This window comes from Nansenia antarctica (assembly GCF_963989245.1).
Source record: "Nansenia antarctica genome assembly, chromosome: 1".
Lineage (NCBI taxonomy): Eukaryota > Metazoa > Chordata > Actinopteri > Argentiniformes > Microstomatidae > Nansenia > Nansenia antarctica.
This window is the reverse complement of record NC_137674.1, coordinates 63,754,868-63,767,367: the sequence shown is the minus strand read 5'-3', so window position 1 is coordinate 63,767,367 and position 12,500 is coordinate 63,754,868. Positions and strand designations below refer to the sequence as shown.

Below are 12,500 nucleotides of genomic sequence, written 5' to 3'. Positions count from 1 at the left end.
TAGAGTGGATGAAGATTTATCCATCATAAATTAATTCTCATTCCCGGCTATGTTCCCAACCCACTGAAAGTGGCTGTAATTAAGCCCCTGCTGAAGAAAAAACACGCTTGACAGATGTTTAAAAATAAATTACAGGCTTATTTCCAATCTACTATTCTTGTCTCAAATATTGGAGAAAGTGGTCGTTCAACAGCTCACTGATTTCCTTAACTCTCTTAATATCCATAAGAGTCTCCAATTAGATTTTAGGCCAAATCAGAGAGTGCATTAATCAAAGTACTTAATGACGTACTTATGGCCTCTGACAGCAACTCTGTTTATCCTTGTGCTCCTTGACGCGAATGCTGCATTTGATACAGTTGAATACCTAATTACAAACTGGAAACACTTGTGGGAAACAGTCTTGGTTTAAGTCTCACTAATTTTGCACACATAAGTGATGATTGATTAGATAATTATCAATGATAGTGTTCCACAAGGCTCTGTTTTGAAACCACTACTTTTTTCCCTATATATTCTACCCCTAGTTAATATAATCAGTCATCATGGTGTAATTTTCCATTGCTGTGCAGATGAAACACAACTTTACATTTCAATGAAACCTGGCATGTCACCGATGGTCCTGGAGGCCTGTGTGACTGACATTAAATAATCTTTAATCTTTTTTTATGTTTATCAAAACACACGCACACAGGCAATCCATTTTTACATTTGACATTTTTGGCATTTATTACGCCTTATTCCAAAACCACTTACATTCGATACATTTGACTAAGAAAGTCATCAATTCACCAGTCGCAGCAGGAAGAGTAATCTAGCTCAGGCCAGGGGCCATTGGCAGTCGTCGTGATATATTTTTATTTTTTTTAACACAGGAGAAACAGTACAAGGAAGTAGAAATCTTAGGAGACATAGTATAGGGGAAAGCAGGTGTCTCGGGAGGCACAATGCTGGGGGGGTAGTAGATGATACGCACCAGTTTGTTTCTGACTCTCATCGCGGCGCTCACGGGCCAGTCTCTGTCTCTCGTCGATCATGAGGACCAACGGCTCTGCAACGCAAACACAAAACAGTTAGAGAACCAAACTCCAAAGACACACAATGTAGTGTAACTCAGACACAAAACATACAACTAGGCAATTGTCAACCAATCACATCAGAGGACTAAGAATTAGAGGAGTGGACATGTATAGTTTGCAACATGCAGAAGAAGACGAAGAGAGCAGCATTTGTGAACAAAAGAGAGGGTCAATCTCCTTTGTTTAAAGTTGCTTCCTCTCCTTGTTTCCTTTCCTTCATTGGCACTGATCTGACAGAACTGGACACGTGAGGCCTCCACCATGTTGCTTTCACCTATCCTGCTTTTAGAGTTCAGATGAGGGATGAGGAAACGAGGAAGAATGATTGAGATACAACCATAGAGGGGGAGAGATGGGGGGGGGACAGATAGAAACTGAAAGACGGCAAGATTGGAATTACTTGGTTTGGTGGCAGCATTGTTGCTGGCGGGTGGGGTAGTTGAGGGAGTCGGGATGGGGGTCGTGGCCTGTCGAGAGCCTGAGGAGTCGGGCCGACTCGACGCTCCCTCCTCTGATTTCACCTGCGAGTCAGAGCCTAGGAAAGGAAAAACACATGCATCAGTCAAACAGTCTCAAAAGCAAATGTCCAAAAGTGAATAGCTGATGAAATGGGAGATCAACCTCTGTTCTACAGTAGTTTCAGTAGGTCCCATAGGAGGACATAACATGTTGTCAGTGGGCCAGAGTGCTCAATAAATCCAACTGGAGAAGCTGGCACACATGCACGCACGCACACTTCACAACCCACTCTCTGCCTTCTCCAGTCCTGACTACTTCATAAATCCAGAGACTCCTGGTGATAAACTCCCTGTCTACTCCCTACAGGAGAGCTACAAAGTACCAAACTGGTGTAGCCTACACACCCTTTTCTGGTCCGGTCTCCCAACCCTGTATTGTAACGCTACACTTGTTTTTATTATATATCGATTCAATGGAGCATTGCACTAGAGACCTGGCCTGTTGTATCCCTGTCTCTTTGTTTGCTGGGTTTTATGTGAAGTCCATTGTAGCGTTGTAGTAGTACTGACTTGCGCAGCGATACACAGTGATAGGCTAGTCTGGCATGACAACAAACGACAGAGAACAGAAGTCTGCTGACCAGGCTAGTGATACGTGGACCCCTGCTGCTCAGGAAATAAAGCAGTCTCTACCCTAATGTAAACCGCAGAGGCAAGCCGAGCTGAGCTGTACTGGGATAGCCTGGTACTGGCATGGGCCTGGTGACATGAGGCAGCTTGAAGGGGGTAGTCCCTAGGGGACTTGGGGTTCAGTGTCTTGCCCAAGGACACCTCGACACGTGGCCAGCCAGGGATCAAACCGCCGAACCCCAGACATTGCAATCATTTGACGCCGGCTCTACCTCCTGAGCCACAGCCGCCCATTATGGTTAGGTGAGCCAGCCACTGACTGAATGAAAGCAAGGTCCCTGGGCTGAAGGTATTGTCAGGTCATCAGCAAGGAGTAAATAAACCGACCTACCTAAAGAACTAACTAACTAACTAGCCAGCTAACTATAACCGTTGTTTGCTTATTGTTACTCAAATAGTTGTGAGCCTCAGAAATGTTATGTTCCCCCTGGCACCGGGCCTGGTTATAACTTATGCATCCACCATAGTTGCTGAAACAACCCAGAACAGTATGGTTCTGTGTCGGCCCTGTAGTGTGTAAAGCCCCTCTGAGAAATGGAAGTGGCTCTACTCAAATGGAGAGACCTGAAAGATCACACCTTATGCTTGCTGTATTGCGACCTAAAGACAATGCATACAGGCCAGACAACAGAACCCAGAGCGCAGGCTATGCTACATAAAGTGGTCACCAACTCCAAGGGCTCCAACACACCTGAATGTTGTTTCTGCTAATCATTTGCTCAATACAATTATTTAGTGCAGCGCTGAAACAAAAGCCTGAACATTCTGTGGTGCTCCATGAGTAGGAATGGACACATGGATTTAGACGGTTATTTGTGTATAATTTGCTGTCTAGATTGCTTTAACAATATTGGTCTCATCTTCATGGCAATTTAGCTCCTTTTGAATTTGGGTCCATCCCTCTAAAACCAACCAGGCCAGTGTAAATAACCACAGTCAAGGAGAGTAGCCAATTTATGATGCCTCAGTTATGCAAATGAGATATCCATCTCAGGGACAGCTGATGGGGCAACAATCAGAAACTTTTATCGACAAGCTGTTATGAAACAATCAACCCAATGTTTCTCACTTTAGACATTTTCCATCACCCCCCCTCCTCTCTCTCCCAATATCCTAAAGTGATTTTCCCTACTGTCCCTGTCGTCCCTCCAGAAGAACAGAAGTAATGATGACAGTGTGTGTGAAACACCTATGAAGATGAGCACTATGTTGTTGTTTTTTAAGGTTATTTTTTGGGGCAGTTAATTTTATTGGATAGAGTCAGTGAAGATAGACAGGAAAGTAACGGTGACCACTACACTGAGAAGAAGAAGAATGTTTTATTTGCCATGCAATCAACAAGTCAATTGTTGGAATTTAGTATTTTTTGCTCTAGGCACAGGGTCAACCATAGTCAGCGCCCCTGGAGCAATTAGGGGTTAAGTGCCTTGCTCAAGGGCACATGCAGCTCCCTCCTGAGGCAGGGATCGAACCAGGTAACCTCTAGGCTATCGCCGCCCCCCCGCCCCCCACTGGAGATATGGAGGAGGGGGGCATCCATGGCCATACAGTATCACTATTAACCACATCGTAGGTAAGAGAGAGACAGATAGAAAGACAAAGCAAATATGTGTGTGCGCGTGTGTGTGTGTGTGTGTGTGTGTGTGACACAGCACTGTGTTTAAAAGGGACTATTGATTTATGACATGCTGTAAGGGAGCAGGTGACTCAGCGTTTCCTGCTCCCACAGTGACTGTCAGATGCAGCTCTTCATGTCGTTACTGCAGCCTGCTTATCATCCACTCCAACATGGCCGCTGCCCACCTGCTTCTGTTTGACCTAGTGAAAATGCTCTACAGGGACATGGCTGCCCCAGAAAACAGGCGGGAAAAAAAAGAGGTCTCAGTGACCCAGTTAGGGCTCAGAGTCAGAAAAGAGATAGGTGTACCCGAGATTCACTAACACATTTCTCTCCCCCATCTCTCTCTTTCTCTCTCCCCCCTTCTCTTTTTTCCCCTTCACATTTTATCTCCATCTCCTGAATTGGTTGATGCTCGGTGCTGCTAGCAAAGCCATATCACTGGGGTCAAACTGGTTCCAGCATAGGCCACACATACAACCTACACAGCATCAGACCGACAGTAAAGGAATACTTCAAGTCATTGATTTCACCTTGACTATTTCCACCGTGACCCTAGTTTACCTTACCCGCCTTTAAACCAACCATAAGCCATACATCCTATTCTGGCTCAGTTTACACAGCATTTCTGTATACTGTACTCACCCCTTAACACACAATAGGCCATTCTCCCACCCATTCAGGCAGGCCACTATGACATCATACCTCCAGTGGTGTTGTATGACCAGGCCTTTTGTTACCATGAATCCCTTCTATCCGTATCTGTGTCTGCGGTGATATTGACTGTCCTGTGCAGTATCAGGTGGTACTCTGACCAGGTTATGTAATAGTTACTGTAGTGAGGGTGGATCTGCCTGGTCTATATGTGTCCTTCTGTGCTTAATCTAGCTTTACAATTTTGATTGGGATAGTCCTTCCAGCCAATGATTGCTACTCTTTTGAGGGACTTCTTAGATCTCCAATAATATAACAGTAATGTTCCACAGGTACAGACCTGGTTGCTAATCCTCCCTGCCTTTTCTCTGAGTTTGTCGTTTGTGTCTGAAGTACTGCTGTAGCCCTAATAGGAATTGCCATGTGGGATTTATACTTAGTTTGAATTAGAATTTGAGATGGGGCTAGGCTGGGCCGGGCTGATTCAGGTTACACTATTACATCAATGTCTGTCTGGTCTATCCATGTATTTCAATACCTAATTGTGCTATTCAATTCTACTAAGCAACAATTTCTCACTAGAAGCTGGTCTATCAACCCTGGAGCATCAATGACAATCCATTCCAAAGGCATCTAGAGCATTTTGATACTGTAGTAGTGAACATGCAGATGGGTCAATGACGAATAAGGCTTCTAAAAAGTTTTTTTTTTTTTTTACTTTGTTCAAAATTCATACAATTAATATTTTTGAGTATGTGACAATGTGCTTAAACATGCCGCATTTGTTAATTTGTTTAAATCTTTATTTTTTGTGTATTTCTAACTTAATTGCTCAAAAAATGTCCGGTGGCGCAACCAATTATTTGTAAAAGTATTTATATTTTCCTATTATTTATTTATTAAGTGAAATCTTTGTCATGTATCTATTATCTATATCTATCTATATCTATTAGATTGTCTATAGTGCCTAAGACATTTGTTTTTGGGCTGCTTTTTCCTTCACTGACAGTGGCATCTCAAATGATTAAAAATAAGACATTATAATCGTGAAACGTTTAAAAATGTTAATATATATTTAAGTAGACACAAATACACATTTTAGAGCATCTTGGAGCTTTAAATAACAGTATTTATTCCATATAGTGGCATTAATTGTGGTTGCGCCAACTGACTTACCGGTTGCGCCACCTGACTTTTGCCACTGATTTCAAATTAAACAGGCTTCTACTTGGACACCTGCATTAGCTTATCATACAAATCATTTTACAACAGAATAAGTAGTTTTATGATAAAATAAAAATGTCCTAGTTTTACATTGGTTGTATTACCTGACATGGAAATTATACCCTCCTACCTCTGAGGTGAAACTATCTATTTTTATCAATATTTGAGAGCGCTCTACAAATATTTTCACTCAGCCACAGATGTCAGACAGGGTCCTCTGGATGATGCAACATTTGGCTGATGCAATAGACTCTTCAAAATGTTTACGGTTGTGCCACCCTGACATTTGAGAAAAAGAAAATATGGGACAAAAGTTCCTCATTTATCTCAATAGCTTTAAAACTATTGTTATTTGTAAACGTGTGTTTATTTGAAAGATTTCAAACATAAAATCATGCCACAGTATTTTATATTGAATATATTATTATTAAAATACCACTTTTAACAGTGTTCTTAATCTGTTCCTTTGTTGAGACGGTTGCGCCACCTGACATTTTGGGGGTTTGACATGCTAAAACACAATAATCCATATTATTAGAATGTACTGACAATGAATTCAAACTAAACATGTTGTATATAATAAAACCATATATGATTTGAATTGATCAATCTATTTTTAAATGGAAATAATATACGTGACACAAAAATATGCATGTCACGTCATTGACCCAGATGCAGATCGTGTTTGAGTGGTGTGTATGGGATTACTGTCTCTCTAAGGGTCTGTCCCCTCTCACTTGCATTCCCATGACCCTGTTAAAGCTGCCCAGGACGTGAGGTTAAGTCACTGAACCTCATCAATGCTAATCAAGAGGTTTTGTCACGAGGCTTCTGACCTCTCGTGACAGACACACCACGGCTCTGGAATGATGGATAACACCAACCTGAGAAACAGTATGTATTTTACTGCATGTAAATATAAACTGCCATATGATATAAAACAATAGTACAGCGATGTTGGTGGCAATCTCTCGTTCCTGATTTGTCACCTGAATAGGCTTCTCTTTAGGCTATATCTGACAGGTGAGCAGAGTAGTATTCCAGTTGACCTCTTGTGAGACACTCAGCCTGACCCTCTCAAAAAGCCATTTCCATTTTTGGCATTTAGCAGACGCCTTATTCCAAAGCGACTTACAATCAATACATTTGACTAAGCAAGTGAATCATCAATCCACCAGTCGTAGCAGGAAGAGTAATCTAGCTCAGGCCCGGGGCCATTGGCAGTCTCAGTGATAGAAGGAACATTTTTATTTTTATTTTTTATATATAGACACTGGAGAACAGAGAAACAAGGGGGACAGTACAAGTTATAGGGGACACAGTAAAGGGGAAAAGCGGGTGTCTCAGGAGACACAGTGCTGGGGGGTAGTAGATGTCTCAGGAGGAGCAGTTAAGGTGTCCGAAAATGATAGAGGAGGAAAGGGGATGGAGGCAGAGAGAAGGAAGAGAGAGAGAAGGAAAGAGGGAGGCCTCCTGTTATAATGAATAATAAATTGATAGCTGTTTAACATAAACACTGATCTATGTCAACGTGCTCCCCTGCAGTGACATTGCAGCAAGACGCACTGAACTGATTTCTCAAATAAAATGTCAACACCAGGCATGTAGCAGCATTACTTGTAATATCAACTCTTGAGAATGGACATTCTATTGCTGTGCAATAAATCACAACCGAAATGTGGTGTGTGTGTCTGTGTGTGTGGACAGTCACTCAGGGCCAATGGCTCTGACAATCATGTCAGAGGATGTGGCGTTAAACCCTCCTTAACCTAGTTTGGCAAAAATAGCCACGTGCCCGCTCAGACCCTGAGTTCAAGGCTTATGCCACAGCAAAACACACAAATGATTTTAGAGTAATAGAATGTCCGTCATTAGGCAAAGTTGGCATTACACAGCTAACAGTGTTCCATATCATCAGGCAAAGACAAATGAACACACACACACACACACAGCCACAACCACAGCCACAGCCACACCCACACCCACACCCAGGTGTCTACAATGCGGACCACAAATGTGGCGAAGGCAAGATTCAAACCCGAATCTCCCACACGGAAGATCCAAATGCTACACTAAAGCCTCCTACACACTGTGAGATTTTTTTGCGATCTTATAAGTTTATTGCAAGCCACACTGTGCGACATGGAACTAATAATCTTGGGTACGACCATCAATGTCATGCATGCACACTGTGCGACGAGCCACAAACTTGAATCGTAGGCTACGAGGGAGGCTACATCAGCGTCATCATTAAACGTCATCAGCCTGCGTCCGGCTCCCATGGCAGCAGCGATAAACATAAACAATGGCACCTAGGAAGAAGCGTGCACTTGCAATAGTGGCATTCATGTGCATGGATAAGGCCAAAAAAAGGAGGAGAAAGAGAAAAACTTTCAGATATTTGTCGCAGGCTATCTTTGGTCACAAGTCATCTTTGAACCATACACACAATACGACGTAGGACCACCGTTTTGGACCCATGACCACAGATATTGCCACGACTGGTGATCTTTCGTCTTGGACAGCCCAAAATCGCAGTGTGTAGGAGGCTCAAGATGAGATCCTCAAGGTCTGAGTTTAGGTCTGAGACACTTGAGTTTACCTGGCTCAACTCCTGCTCTATAGTCTCCTCCAATATTTTTTGAGAAGGAAGTGAGTGGAGGAGAGAGATGATGGCTAGAGAGAATCTCCAACACTTGATCGATAGGGTCACCCTGAACACACAGCAGGTCAGCAGAGGTCATGTAGCCAGGAGCAAATGAACAGATATGCAGATGGGGGTCAGTGCTCTGGTAGCCTACAGGTTAGAGAGGCCGGCGGCCAGTAGGTCGCTGGTTTGATCCTCACCCCAGCAGGGAGCCGGATGAGAGCTGGTGACTGGAGGGTTGCTGGCATCATATCTAAGGTGCGTACGCTGTTGTGCTTAACCCCTAATTGCACAAACTATGAACTACGGTCTCCCTGTGGTGCGTGTGTGTGTTGTGTGTGTGTGTGTGTGTGTGTATGGTGTGTGTAAATCCATCCATCCATCCATCTTTGCTTCCTTCCCTTCTTGGGGGAAATTCACTGATCTGACATGGGAGGTTTGGTAAAGGCTTTGGCCATACATGTGATACTTAAATCAGACTTTGGTTATGATGATCAGTTCACAGTATGAGCGTACCTGGTACTCCAAATTCAAAAACACCTTTCCAACAGTGTCCTGTGTCCACACCGTGTACGCATTTTGTTTCTACCCTTGCTGTATTTGATAGACTGTATGTGCTTTTGGTACCCATATTGCATTTAGACTGGATAGAAATCTGATTACAATGCAAGCTCAATTATATTGTTTGATATCAGATTCATCTAGTTCTCTCTCTCTCTCTTTCTCTCCCCCCCTCCCTCCCTCAATAATCCCAAGGGGTTTATATCGTTTCACATGCTTCAAAAGCTCTCTCCTTATCTGCCAAACACCCCCCCATCCCCCTACCAGCCAGTCACCAAATCTCCAAAGAGCGCTTATACCCCCACATACACACACAAACCCCCTACTAAAAGCCCCCCCATCTGCCTCAAACCAGACAGACACCCAGATACAGAGAGAGTGAGAGAGAGTGAGAGTGAGAGTGAGAGTGAGAGAGACAGACAGACAGACAGACAGACACACTCACACACCTCCCAACCCAAAACCTCTGGGCCAAAAGAGCTTGGATAGCTGGCTGTCTTTTTCCCGCTGACTGAGTTAATTTAGATCTGTCGATTACACTCAACAACTCGACTTATCCCCCCTCCACCAGTCAACAGTGTGATGTACGCGCTGAGCCACACTGAGCTTGTACTGGGCTGGCCTGGCTAAACATCCACCATAGTTGCTGAAACTGTGTTGAAAAGAAAATGATGAAAAGGAAATGATCTGAGCCAGCACAGTGTGGTTCAGGTCAGTCCTGATATGTGTAAAGCCCCAGAGATACGTTCAACAGAGCAACAGTGTTCCAGCTTTACTGCTAAATGCTTTGAGCCATAGAGAAATGTTAAAGGCCCAAGGAGGTAGGCGGGGGGGAGGGGGAGTGTAAGATTCTTTTACCTGGAGTCTGGTTCATGATTCCGGTGCCCGATCCCAGACTGGGATCCCGGACTGGGACCCCGTACCGTGGCTAAAGTCCCACTCCGGCTACAGAGATCGGAGCGCCGGAATTATTGCTCCCTCCGTCTAACTACATCCCAGCGAGAGAGAGTGGGCACCAAATATGTCCGGTACGGAAAGGGGGGAAGTCGAGGGGTTGAAGGGTGAAAACCAAAAATACTCCAAGCCACTAAAAATGGGGACCCCCACAAAAAGGACACATCCACCAAAAAATGTGTAGAAAACAAAAAGGAATGAAAGAGATGGAGAGAGAGCCTTTGTTGGCGGTGTCACTGTTGTTATTCGGCAATGACTCCCAAACTGTGGCCGCTCTCCAACCCCTGCCACCCCTCCCTGTGTGTGTGTGTGTGTGTGTGTGTGTGTGTGTGTGTGTGTGTATGTATATGACAGTCTACTCAACCTGAACTGCCCCTTCTCTGCATGTGTGTGCGTATGAGCCCTACCCCCTCCACCTCCCATCCATGGTCAGATTAAATGGTCAGAGTTAGTGATTAGGGCTGTGCTCCCTGGCTGTGGGTAACAAGCTAACAGGGTGTGTCTCCGCGCCCTGAGAGGATTAGCGTGCACTAATGCTAAACTAAACGCTAAGCTCCAGAGAGAGGCCAGAGGCAGGGGTCCTTCTAGCCCCAAGGCAAGCACTGTGGGCTGGGAACAAGGAGCGTGGGGACTGGTGAAGGGCTGGACGATAACGCTAACCATAACGAAATAATAAAGAATCCAAATATTTTTTTATTCAATAAAGTAGGGGTGTACGCGTATTCGTACCGAATATTTTCGGTACGGGTCTTTCGGTTCGGTACGCGTGGGTACCGAACAAACCCAGTGTTCTTTTACCCACTGCACGTGCATAACTTTTAAGTAAGTAATTCTCAACCAGTACACATGCGTACACACGCCGCAAAGAGATTGTCAGTAGTATAGCTTAGTTTAGTTTAAAGTAGAGCTTGAAGTTCCTCCAGCACCCCTTACGTCTCCTGTTTGGGAAAATTACGTTTTCTCAGTTACCTACAATGATGATGGACAAAGATAACGGATCGGACCAAAGCTATATGCCGGCATTGTTCAACTGCGATCGGGTATGCGGCTGGCTGTACGTCGAAACGTACCAAAACGTGTCTTAAAAACCGCGGTACGTACTGAACCGAAATGTTGGTGTAGTGTTACACCCCTATAATAAAGACCTAATGGCTATAATCGCAATAAAGTTTGTTTCACATTGTGCGCTCCCTGTTAAAATCTGATAGAGAAGAAGAAAACAGAGTGAGGATGCGTGAAAAGCAAGAGAGCAAATTTAGAAAAGTCCTGTCCCTCACAAGCCAGTTTGCTTACACCGCACATCTTTTCCCTTGTTCCCTTCGAGACTTCGAGTTTGTCATCCGAACTACCCATCGTTTTACCAAAAATATTTTAAAAGTTGCCAGTTTTCTCTCTACTACTGCTTCTCAAATATGAATTTACTGTATACTCCAATATCATCAATATCATCACCAATATCATCATCGTTATAACAGAAAAGAGCATGAAATACCTCATGATTGCTTTCCCTCACTCACACAGCTTCTTTCTTCTCTCTTATCTCTCTCTTTCTTTCCTCTCTCTCTCTCCTTCTGCCTGTCTATCTTCTGTATTATTCATGTTTTAAGTGCTCTACTATTTAGGCTAATGTTCATCGCTCTGAGCATACAGTGCTCATTCAGAGAAAAAGGTAGGCCTAGTCGTCTTCATCTCAAAGACAAAAGAGTTTTATCGCCTCATCCAAAGTCGACCCCTTGCCCATTAGGACTATAAGGAGATCTGAAAGGTTATGGAGTTAAGCAATATGGGGATATTACACCTATCAGAAGGTGATGTTGAGCAGTTACCATACTCTGAGTCTGATCCAATCCCAAGATCTTCACGGATGCATAGGCGCTACGGACCCAGTTAGAAAGGCGGATATTGCATCCATCTTCACAGAGAGTGCCCCTATCAGATACATTAAGGCCCAAATCCACATTTCACCCCCTATTCTTAGTAAACACTTTTATATCTCAAAGGATTGGATCGGAAGAAATATCATCTAGCCAAGTCTGTCAGAGGACAAGATGGGGTTCATACCATCTTGATAACAAACTAAAAAGCAGAACTGATCACGTCATATGGGGTTCTGATCCACTGTACATATGAGATGAACTGCAGTCGAAACACAGAGCAACAACAGAGGAAAGGCTTTAGTTTGTGTACCTGCCTCTGCATGCCTTCTCTGGACTACATTGCCCACTGCCATGCAGTTTCCTCCCACCTCAACTGTAGTTCCAATGCCTTAGGCCTAATCCTCAGTCAGACAAAACACAACACCAGTCACAACCTCTAAACCCCAACACAACAGCAGCAGACTAGGAGCCAAGAATGTAGAACACTTGACTTCAAAGAGTGTAGTCTGTTGGAAGTCTGCCACCTCTAGTGACCACGGTGAATGTTCCAAAGAACAACATCCTCCCTAATAATAATATAACCCCCCCGAAATGGACTTGCAGTGTCAGACATTAGCTGTTGTGTTTCTGCATTCATGCTCGATTCGAAGAGGCAGCCACCAGAGACAGAAAGGCGAAAATTCGGCGAGTCCACTCCCCTAGAACACCCCCGGCCAGTAATAACATGTTTGTATACAG

At 44.0% G+C, this 12,500-nt stretch overlaps 1 protein-coding gene across 1 annotated transcript in view; it reads right to left on the bottom strand.

Moving 5' to 3' along the window:
• The window catches only part of LOC308151961 (ensconsin-like), a gene marked incomplete at its 5' end in the record, with an annotated part of 49,545 nt that overhangs the window by 29,269 nt on the left and 7,776 nt on the right, over positions 1-12,500 (bottom strand). Inside the window, 2 exons of the mRNA XM_080524863.1 lie at positions 977-1,051; positions 1,480-1,614. Of these exons, the coding sequence (XP_080380989.1) occupies positions 977-1,051; positions 1,480-1,614 (210 nt within the window). The remainder of the gene's footprint in view (positions 1-976; positions 1,052-1,479; positions 1,615-12,500) is intronic.